The sequence below is a fragment of the Podarcis raffonei genome, chromosome 6 (genome assembly GCF_027172205.1).
Source record: "Podarcis raffonei isolate rPodRaf1 chromosome 6, rPodRaf1.pri, whole genome shotgun sequence".
NCBI classification, from domain to species: domain Eukaryota; kingdom Metazoa; phylum Chordata; class Lepidosauria; order Squamata; family Lacertidae; genus Podarcis; species Podarcis raffonei.
The window spans coordinates 52,802,304-52,813,888 of NC_070607.1; the positions used below are offsets into that span (position 1 = coordinate 52,802,304).

At 43.9% G+C, this 11,585-nt stretch overlaps 1 protein-coding gene across 1 annotated transcript; it reads left to right on the forward strand.

Annotated features, from left to right (window-relative positions):
* The first annotated feature begins 382 nt into the window (after positions 1–382).
* On the forward strand, positions 383–6,578 carry RPL10A (ribosomal protein L10a). Its single transcript, XM_053392897.1, has 6 exons — positions 383–475; positions 1,808–1,879; positions 3,212–3,292; positions 3,701–3,849; positions 5,116–5,288; positions 6,336–6,578. The coding sequence occupies exons 1-6, from the start codon at positions 471–473 to the stop codon at positions 6,504–6,506; spliced, it is 651 nt and encodes a 216-aa protein (XP_053248872.1). The 5' UTR covers positions 383–470; the 3' UTR covers positions 6,507–6,578.
* The last annotated feature ends 5,007 nt before the right edge of the window (positions 6,579–11,585 follow it).

An 11,585-nucleotide genomic window follows, 5' to 3' on the forward strand; every position in this document is an offset into this window, starting at 1 on the left:
TCCTCCACCCGGTCTTCCTAATCTCGGCAGCCTAATTTAAGAAGGGAAGAAGAGGAAAGGCTTTGGACTGCCGCGCATGACAATCTACCCGGGGGATCACTCAAGAGATCCATCTACGAGTATCCCGATCTACTTTCTGCCTGCCCTACTATAATCTAAATTTCTCCAGCTACATGAATTTCCCGGTGCCAATGGCGGAGTGGAGGGCAGGTATTTTAATTACCGGCTCTTTATTTAAAGCTCTGGAAAGCCTTGACTGCAAGAGACAGTGACCGTAAAAACCCAGCATGTTTCGTACAGAAACTCCACCCGCCCCGAGCCCCACCTCCTTCCCTCCCTCCGTCCCCAAATGGCCGCGGCAGGCGAAGTCACGCGGTTAAACCAGGCGCGCGTCTCGCGAGACTTCCTGGGCTAGTTCTGGCGGAAGCGGAAGGAGGCGTGTCCTTTCCCTCTACGAGCGAGACGGCAAGATGAGGTGAGTCTGGGTGCTGTTTCGGGCCTTTGGGTTATCCGTCGCCATCCGCGCTTTCAGGGCTGTGTTCGAAGGGCCGCCATGAGGCGGAGGTGGAAGGCGCTTCAGCGGGGCGAATATCGAGGAGGATGGGCTCTGGCACGGGAGGCGTTCGCGTAGGAGAGGCTCGCAGGGATTCATGGCTGCCTTCGACGTGGCACCGTTCCGGCTCCTGTCAGAAAGTTAGAAGGGTTGTTTTTAGAGGCCCGTAGCTGCTCCTACAGGCTGTCAGATCCGAGCAACACAGGGAGTCTCGACCTCTGAAACGCCCTAGAGGCTGAGGGTTGTAGGGCCGGCTTCCCTTCCAGGACCTCATGTTGGAAAGAGAGGCCTCCCTGCCAGAGTCCCTGAAAAAGGCCTGAGTTCGATGCGCTAACTTTCATTCCCCAACCCCTGGATAAGGGGTGCGGAGTGTGTATACACACACACATTGTAATACCAGCATGTGTTGTAATATGGGACATATGTGGTGTCACATATTCACATTCACTCAGGAGAAGGAATAATAAATCCCACCGTCACATAAACGCATAGAGTACCTGGATATGCAGGTGTACAACATAGGGTGTGGACTTTGGGGGAGAACGTTTTCTTATACCGGTTAGCCTAATTTGTGTATTTTGTGACTTTCTGGAGTGATCTAGTTTAGCAGGTTTATTTGAATTCTATTTTAGCAAACGGAACTAATTTTTTAAGAGGCTTAATCATTAGCAACTGGTAGGAATGTACAAATTTGCGAAGCCATTTATGAATCCACTCATGAATATACAAAATCGCCTTTTTCAAAAAATATTCTGCCCCCAATAACTTGCTTTTGTTACCTGTTGCCTTCTGCATTTAGTCATTGCTGCTGGCACCCATTTCTGGCCATGGAATATGTGTACCAGGTCCAAATGTCACATTAGTCCTAAAGCATTAGCTGTAAAAGTCCTAAAGCATTAGTTGTAAAAGCATGACCAGCGGTCAGGGTGATGGGAGTTGTGGTCCAACATCTAGATCAGGGGTCGGCAACATGCGGCCCATGACCATTTTACTGGCCCACAAGCCACCACCCACTCGGTGAGCCCCCGCACTGCGCTAAACCGGTGCAGCACGGGGACTTACCGAGCGGCGCCGGAAATCGCTTCTATGCAGGCGCAATTTCTGGCACTGCACCACAGACAATCTCCGCAGGAGTGATCCAGCCCATGGCTGGTAAGGCTTGCCAACCCCTGTTCTAGATGGCCACAGGTTTCCTATTGCCCTAGCCTAAATAAGTATGTGCAACATGGTTATGTTTTTTTCTTTTTTCTGCAGCAAAGTCTCCCGTGACACGCTCTACGAAGCCGTGAAGGAAGTCCTTCAAGGGAGTCAGGCGAAGACACGCAAGTAAGAAGTTTCCTGCACCTTGTTCTGTGCACCACATCAGAAACACTTCTGTCTGTGAGAGCCCAAGCAAGAAAGTGGAGATTTAAAAAGAACTTAGGTTGTAGAGGTTGCATTCTAGCGCACCCCCCTTTCTTCTCAGCAGTAAATCCACAACTTCTATGGTTATGCAGAGGAGCCCCATTGAAATTCATGGGCCTAAGTTAGCCATGTTTCCAAACTAGGGAACATGGCGGGATGCTTTCTGCGCCTTTGGCAGAGAGGGGAATGCAACATTTAGCAGATAGCTTGTACAATGGTCCTTTATTCCCTTTCTGTTAACTGAGGAGTGAAAATATGACCCGAGAGCATGTGGCTGGGCAGTGCTGCAGCTGCTAGCATTCGGTTGGCAGCATTGTAAATCTTGTTTGCATTAAAACTGGAAGGTGCTTCCCAGTGTCGTCTTGACAGTGTGAATAGAGGCTTGCAGCTGTCCAAGCCCATCAGTTGTCCACTTTTCCTTTGTGAATCAAGGGGAAAGACACTTGCATAGCATGGAGTGGGGCATTTGGGTAGCTGTTGAAATTTAGGGGAAGCAACACAAGCTGCTCCCTCAAGGAACAACTGCAGCAACTTTGCCTAGAAATTGAGAAGGAGGGATTGGTGATGCATAACAGGATGATCATCCATCCCTTGGGACTCTAATCAGTTACAGAAGTTGTATTTGTTAAATTTATAAGGACTAGAAACATTTGTTTATTTTGTATGTGTTCTTTCGTATCAGTGGATCATACTATTAACAGCCACTCTTTAAATTTCTGTGGTTTGCACTGTCTTGGTTTTTGTAAATAATTGTAAACTACACTTTCATAAGATCTATCATAAGGTAGTGTAGAACATGAAACAAAATGTTACAACAATAACATCAGTAATAGCATGCCTAGAAAATGGTTTTTAAAAAAGTTTCACAGGCCTGATTAAAGTGTACAGTTTTTAAAAGATTCCTGGCTCATGCACCTTCCAAGAGCAGTAGATTATTCCTTGGGTGGGAGCAAAAGAGAATAGGATTGCTGTCTTTGCTTTTTCCCCTGGCAGGAAAATGCTGCTAAAAACATACCCTGATGCTATATCTGTACTGCTGGGTGAATCCAGGATCAAGAATAAACAGTGCTGAATAATTGAGTAATCAACATGACATCTTTTTACAAGAGCTTGTTGGTGATAGATACATGTGATTGAGCTGCAGAAGTTAGGAGAACATAAGTATCTTGCCCACCCACTTCTCACATAGTACTTGGGTGTACAGCTTAATTCATCCATTGCCTAACTGGTTTCTTTCTTTTCCTATTTCTTTAGGTTCTTGGAGACTGTGGAGTTGCAGATCAGTCTGAAAAACTATGACCCACAAAAGGACAAGCGTTTTTCTGGCACTGTCAGGTTTGGCACTGTTCCTGTACCACCCAGCCTTCAGCCTGCACCCCTCTCCCTGTTACTTCAAGGCTCTTAATTCAGCCTACCTACCCTGCAGCATGTTGACTGAAAAGTACATGGCAGCTGGGTGCAATGCTGAATTGCCCGGGTAGTTCAGATCCCCCTGCTGCAAAGTGGGTGTGGCTGGACGGACCCCTACCCTGGGTCTTAAAACATGAGGGAAGGTGTGGTGAAGCTCTTCTGCTGATCCCACCGATCACTTTATGAAGCCAGATTAGACGCTGGTGGGCGAAGATGCTCTAGCTTGCTGCGGTAAGGCTTTTCAGCCATTGTGCAGTGCATCCCTTTAGCATTTCATATCACTGGCAGTTGTGAGGTGGCTAACGGTGATGCTTCCTTTTCCTCTTCCACCAGGCTCAAGTCTGCTCCACGGCCTAAATTCTCAATCTGTGTATTGGGGGACCAGCAGCACTGTGATGAGGCCAAAGCTGTTGACATCCCTCACATGGACATAGAGGCTCTGAAGAAACTTAATAAGAACAAGAAGCTTGTAAAGAAACTAGGTGAGCAAAATTGGAAAAGGGCTTCTGAAGCACCAAGGATATTGTACAACATCAGCAAATAAGAATTAGCATGTATGATATAGCTGTCAACGTTTCCCTTTTTAAAAGAGAAATTCCCTTATTCCGAATAGGATTCCTCATAAGAAAAGGGAAAAGTTGACAGCCATGATGTAGGAGTAGCTAAATATAAGGCAGGGTTAAGATGTCCTTGGTCTTTCAAGCAGAAAATGCCTTAATTGCACCTAGGCAAAAACCTTCCCCCACCTATCATAGAATCATAGAGTTGGAAGGTACCCCAAGGATCATCTAGTCCAACCCTCTGCAATGCAGGAATATGCAGCTATCCCCTACAGGGATCAACCCTGCAACCTTGGCATTATCAGTGCTGTTCTCTAACCAACTGAACTATCTGCAAATTCTGGCTACCATCAGAGAGCGTGTCTTTTTTATCCAGTGCTGTCTATACACAGAAAAATTTGCACTTGTGCAGTGTTGCTGCTGCCGCCTTCACCACACACCGCCATAATCCGCTCCAGGTGTTTGGGAGAATTGTGGGACAGAATTTGGAATTGTGCTGGGTAAGGAGAGGACGCTGAAATCTTGTTACGAACAAAAAACTGCCAAGCAACGTTAGATTTTTTTGTTTGGTAGTGCTCACTGTCAAAAGTGGGGAAACGTTGATAAGAGTGGGAGAAACAAACCATGATCACTGTCTCCCACATAACATTATAGCCATCCAGCCACTCTATGCCTTGTTTTCCTAGAAAAGGAGGAGCAAAGCTGAGATAGTTCAAGCTCTGTGCACCAGCACACAGCTCTAACACACATGCCAACTTGCCTGACCACAGTTTGCAGCTAGCATTATGTGCAGACAAGGCTGCTATGTTGGGGTAACTTGTGATTTCTGAGCATCTTATCTAACTGGTGCAGCAAGAATGCTCAGAAGTCTTGTGCAAACAAAACTCCTTACATAAGCCTTTGGATTGAAGGCTTTGTTTTCATGATCTGTAAATTAAATTTTGTCATACAGTTGAAAATGAACTAAAGAATATGGAACCCAAACTGCTTCTCTTGGGATCCTGTTGGATATGGTTAGTTCTCGTTTTCATTTCAGGTTTTATTTAACCTCTGGTTTGAATTTCCCTTAAAAAGTAGGTGTATACAAGGAAAGTATCTCATTGGTGGTTTTTGAAGATGTCTGCAGGCTTTTGAGGTGGACCTCAGATGGTCTTGATGCCATATGCTCATCCTTCTGTTTTTTTACAGCCAAGAAGTATGATGCTTTCCTGGCCTCCGAGTCCCTGATCAAGCAGATTCCTCGAATCCTGGGGCCAGGACTGAACAAAGCTGGCAAGTTTCCTTCTCTCCTCACTCACAATGAGAACATGGTGGCAAAGATTGATGAGGTCAAATCCACAATAAAGTTTCAAATGAAAAAGGTAATTTTCTTTTAATTGCACAAATATTTCCATTTTCTGATGTAGTACTGAAGCTAAAGAACTTGATAGTCATTTTTACTTGGCTGAATTTGGTTGCATTTCCCTGGGTAAGGTTTATTTACAGATACACAAATCTGGCTTATGAATGGCTGAATTTAGAGTACTATTGTACTCCTCCTATTAGGCCCACAAAAAGTCTCAGTTAATATCCCTTCAAAAATCCACAATACAGAAGGAGACTTCTTCCAGCTCAGTTCCTGATTGCACTGGCTCAGTCTCTCTTGTTGTTAATTAGGTTTATATACCACCCTTCTCTCAAAAGATCTCAGAACAGTTCACAAAATAGCACCCTTCCTTAAAGTGGTGAAAAATAACTTCTCTCTGTCATCAAATTCAGTGGTAGCTGATGCAGGTTCCTTTTCCTGTTTAGTGGGGCAGGTGATTGGTGGTAGTTTTGCCTTTTTCATTTTTGAGCTTATTCTGCTCTTTTAGATGTAGCAACCATTTTGTGTTTTATGCCCTTGTGGCAGCCATTTTGTGACTGGCCCACAGTGTTCTCGAGAGTTTATTCCCTAAACTATTTAGGAATTCATCCTGTGTGAGCCATTGTAGTTTGCTGTGTAACAGAACAGGATAAGTACAGTGGTACCTTGGTTCTCGACTTAACCCGTTCTGGGAGTCTGTTCGACTCCCGAAACGGTTCGAAAACCAAGGTACGGCTTCTGATTGGCTGCACGAGCTTCCTGCATTCAATCGGAAGCCGCGTCAGATGTTAAGGTTCCGAAAAACATTCACAAACCAGAACACTCACTTCCGGGTTTGCGGTGTTCGGGAGCCAAGCCATTTTAGTACCAAGGTACCACTGTATTGGGATAACTCATCTCCCCCCCCCCCCCAAATATTCTGCTCACTTGGGTGAGGCCTTGCTGTGACATTTGGGATAACAACTTGAATGGATTTTTTGTATGCTTGTGTTTTCCCAAGCCCTAACCGCTTTTATCTTACTGAGACAACTGAATGAGTAAATACTTTACTGTGTCCTCTCAGGTGCTCTGTCTGGCTGTAGCTGTTGGGCATGTGAAGATGACTGAGGATGAGTTAGTCTACAACATTCATCTGGCCATCAACTTCTTGGTCTCTTTGCTGAAGAAAAATTGGCAGAATGTGCGGGCCTTGTACATCAAGAGTACCATGGGGAAACCCCAGCGCCTTTACTGATGAAAATATAATTATTTTTGACTACCTTAACATGTGTGGATTTTGGCTTTATAAAAGTCCTAGTACCTGGAATCTCTGAATACTTGTCATTTTCTGTTAAGCAGAGATTCCCCTGCATGCTAACAGTGTTGGGTTAAGGGAATGCACAGAACACTTGAAAAGTCCAGGGACTGGTAGCACACAGGTCCTTTCCAGCATGAAAAATGTCAAGGGGTTTGGAGATAGAGCAGTTGTTACTTATTTGATTTATATACTGCCCTTACAAGATCTCAGGGTGGTTCACAGGATAAAAATGCAATGTAAAAGCACAAACAAAATAAGGACCCCCCCAAAAAATACCACATTTAAAATGCTGTAGAATGTTAATCGGCTAAATGCTTGGTAGAAGAGGAACATTTTTGTCTGGCACCTAAAGATACATAATGAAGGCACCAGACAAACCTCCCTGGGGATAGCGTTTCAGGAAGCTGCTGCATAGAAGGCCCATTCTTGGGTTGCCACCCTCCATGCCTCTGTACTGTGGAGGAGGTACACAAAGAAGGACCTTGGATGATGAATGCAGGGTCTGGGTCGATTTATATGGGTGGAGGTGGTCCTTGAGGTATTTAGGTTCTGTGCCATTGGGAGGCTGAGGGTGGGAAAGGAAGCTGCCCAATATAGAGTCAGACGAGAATAGTCCATCTAGCTCAGTAATATGTTTACTGATTGGCAGTGGCGCCAGGTTTTCAGAGGATGGTGAATGTTCTTTCAAGAAGAGCAAAGATGGGGATAGGAGGTCCTATAGTTTGTTACTACCCAGTAGCCAAACTCACCTGAGCTGCTGAAGGCACCTAATTTTGTGGGCTGAAGCTTTTCTTAATGTGCCACTCTCCACCTCACTATGGAGCATAGAGTACCATATTTTGGGGGACTCAGATAATGGGAGATGGCCCAGTGTATAAGACTCCCACTAATTTTTTTACATTTTTTAGGGCAAAAACCTAGTCTTATACATGGAAAAATTGGGTTTCATCTTGCCATGATCAGTATGATACACTTACAACTTAATCCTAAAATTTGATTTCCAGATTCCTAATCGTCTTGGTTGCTTTCATCTGGACACACTCCAATTGCTCCATGTCCTTAACATGTTTCCAGAAGAGGACATGCAGCCTGACCAGTGCAGAATAGAATGGAAATAGTATACTAGTGATCTGGACAGTAGATGATAACCAGCTAAGTTATACTCTTAGTAGACCCATTGAAATAAACTTACTTGTTAATGGGTCTACTCTTTTAACTTTGAATATTTTATTTACAGTATTTTTAGCCTCTTCATTTGAGTATTTTCAGTTTCAGAACGGAACAAAGTAATAATAAATGGGGACGGGGGGATACAAAAATTACAAAATCATACTGACTGGTCCAATAAACTAATTAACTTGTCATAAGATGAGCAAAACTACAATGACAAAAATTAAAATTTATACTCTTTCTAAATAGGTAAAAAGCAAATTCAGGACATTCAAATAAGAAGCAACCAGCAGGCTTGGCAACAGTTCCAGCCTCATTTTTCACTTAGGGCATCCTGCTGTGTGCTAGCAGCCTCTCACTGTGGCTTTGGAGCAACTTAACACCTTTTACTTTGTTATAAGAAAAAATGGTCTTCAGAATCAGTTTAGGGTTTAAAATTGGCAAGATCTCTGCAAAGAAATGCTGCTTTGCAGAGTTACAATGACCCATCAAGATATTTTTCCACTAATCGGAAAGCACTCTGGCCTAGGCAGATATTTACACAAATTTGTAATACAATGCAGTCACATAGCAAAAATTCTTTCTGCTCCAAGGGTTCTGTGTATACATGAAAATGGTGAATATTTGGCCTCTGTTCCAAGTGGGCCTTGCTTTATGTGGCTTGGGGTTATTTGCTCAAAGTCCTGACATATGTACAGTGCCTGTATCCATGCTATGGAACAGATGGTACAGTACTGCAAAAATAAAGAGTTTAGCAGATCTCAGCAAGACACTGAAAATCTGATGGGTGTTTGGGGAATGCAGGCTCTACAAACTCATAAAATTATTGTGTCGTAACTACATCCATAACTTTCAAATAACAGAGATTTGACGATATCAAATCTTAGTCATTTCTTTTATAAAATACTGTGAATATATTTCACAATGCCATCAGGTTTTTCTTAGAATTCAGACTGGAATTTGCAGATAGAAATATGAGCTCAGTGCACCTTTGTAGATTGTGTTCAGATTCATGCCTATGTCGGAAGGGAAATTACCCAAGGTCTACTTTTGAAAATGCAATCCCATATGATTAAATTTGATACTTTGCATCAAAGAATAAGGGAGACGACTTGTGGGTTTTCAATAACTTAAGTCTATGGAGTCAAGAGGTCTATTGCCAAAGTAGATTTCAAGAACAGGCTGGCAGAAACCTACACTGCGTTTTATCATCTATGGCTTCAGTTAGAATTGTTGCTGAGTACAGCCTAGTTTATAAGTATCAACAGAGCATGGAAATCTCTTCCATCACCTTAAATAGGGTACCTATGAGGAAAGCTTATACACTTTTGAGGTTTCAGTTAATACTATTTTGTCATTTTGGATTAAAGAATTAGTCATATTTCATATAATCTGGCGCCATATAGAATGGGAAATAGAAGATTTATAATGTTTTGTTTTCTAGTACTGAAACAACATCAAGAACAGATTCATCCTTCAACTGGGAAAGAAGCTTGGGATAATATGCTGAAATTTAATAATCTGTTTTCAAATAGCATCCAGGAAGTTCACCAGCAAATGACAATTTTTGCATTGAATGATGTCAAAACAAAAAATTACAGTAGCTCATATCCATGTACTTGAAATTGACCCAAAATGCAAATCTTATAAGAAAAGCCTGCTGGATCAGGGCAATGACCCACCTAGTCCAGCATCCTGTTTTCATAGAGGCCACCCAGGTACCTGTGGGAAAAGCACAAGCAGGATTCAAGCACAAGAGCCCTCTCCCCTCCTGTGGTTTTCAGCAACTGGCATTCAGAAGCATGGCTGCAACTGTGAAGGCAGAGCATATAGCCACCATGGCTAGCAGCCAGCAATATCCCTCCATCAATTTGTCTAATCCTCTTAAGAGTTATCCAAGTTGCTGGCCTTTACTGCCTCCTGCGGGAGCAAGTTCCATACTTTAACAATGCACAGTGTGAAAAAGTACTTCCTTTTATCTGTTCTGAATCTTCCAACATTCATCTTCATTGGATGCCCTCGAGTTCTAGTGTTACGAGAGAGGAAAAACCTCAGTTGTATACATTTCAATTATATATTTATTGCCGTACCTACATGTAGAAATAAATTTGGGGAGCTGTGCCAATAGGGAAGGTGCAGAATCTGGAGAAACATCCTATTTCTTATTTGAGTAATGTCAAAACTCCGCATGTTCCATGTGTGCTTGCTTTGCAGGCATAAAAGGGAGTAAGATGCAGAAGTTTCAGGCGACCCAGCAGCCCTGTTTGCTGAGCTTCAGCAGGGCACCTTCACATCTGATTTGACATGGTCTTGAGCGTGTGACATCCAGGAGCCGGTGAAGCTCCTTTCTGGCCAGTCAAACAATCTCTGCTTATCCTTATGCACAGGCATCACAGTAGCTTAAGTCTGATCAAAAGCAACAAAGCTGCTTTGAGAATGGAAGGGGGAGGGATGAGGTTAGTTGGCAAGAGCAGCTATGTTGTGGATTAATTCAGTGCTGGAGGTGGAGGGGTGGAAATTAGCCAGAAAGCAAGGCTGCCCTTAGCCACTTGGTTGCCTGAGGAAACAGGAGTTGATGGGGTCAAAACTAGCTTGCTAGCTACGTAAAATGTGATGCTAGCAATTCTGTACTGAAAATAAACTTTTCTCTTAAAAATCTTAAAAATCTTCCCATTTAATTGGGCACATTTTAAACTGGTTTATCTTAACTGTATTGATTAGTCAGTCAGCCACACACACATTCTACAGTTCAGTGATGGAAAGTTGAATTCTGGATGCAACGTCCGTTGAGGCTTCATCATTACATAGATAAACCCTAACTGGGCTTTGTTAGGATATGTCCGTTCCACCTTAAAAGGGAGCAGGGTGTTTGTATAACAGCCTGCGTAAGTTCCTGTCTCACAGGATGTTTATGTTATAAGTTCCTTTCGTTTTTGTCTGTCTTGCCTGAGCAGTCGGAGCAGATGGTCATGTTTTCTTTGTTCTGACCAACGCCTAATAAACTGTAAATATGCATGTTCTGCTCTCATGCTGTGCAACTTCTGTTGTGTGAATTCTGCTGTTATAGTGTGCACTAAGCCTGAGGCTTAGTGTCGCTGAATTGCTGATATTGCCTGACTACGGGAGGTTGATGGGTCGTCCGGCAAGGAGCTTGGGGGCTCAGATGCAAGCTCAGATGGACTTTATCTCCCTGGCAGTATCCCAACAACAGGTTATGGGCCCAGATTCACGGCACTTGCAGGAGAGTAAGACTGCGACAGACTGCTGAGGTATGTGTGGGAAAAGCGAAAGCAGAGGCTTTTCTGTTGCCGCGGCAGCCTTTTTGATGTCCGGCTGGCCTAATTGGCCTGGGAGCCGAGCCAAGGAGGCATCGTGATTTATGAGCTGCCGAGATAAGACGTCTTAAAAGGCTCACGGCTGAAGCAAATAGCTGAGATGGATCTTTTACAATCCTCTGAAGCTGCTCCGTGTCCACTTAAGCTAAATGGCCACAACTATCAGACCTGGGCAAGGTACTGTGAGGGCCAGATGAGAAGGCTTGGTGTGTGGAATACTATTTCTGAGGACCCCCCAGCCCCTGTGACAGATGAATGGAGGGCACAGGACTCGAGAGCCATGGGGATAATTTTGCTCTCAGTAGCTCCTGAAGAGTTAATCACCCTGGCTGGCAAGGCCAGTGCCCGTGAGATGTGGGACGGGCTTAGAGCCTGTCATCTCCGACAAGAGGCTGGGTCTGTGTTGCTTTATTTCAGAAAGCTGCACAGGAAGCGTTTGGAGCCAGGGGAAGACCTTAGAGCCCACGTTTTACATTTGCAGCATCTCCGACAGGAATTGACTCAGAGAGGT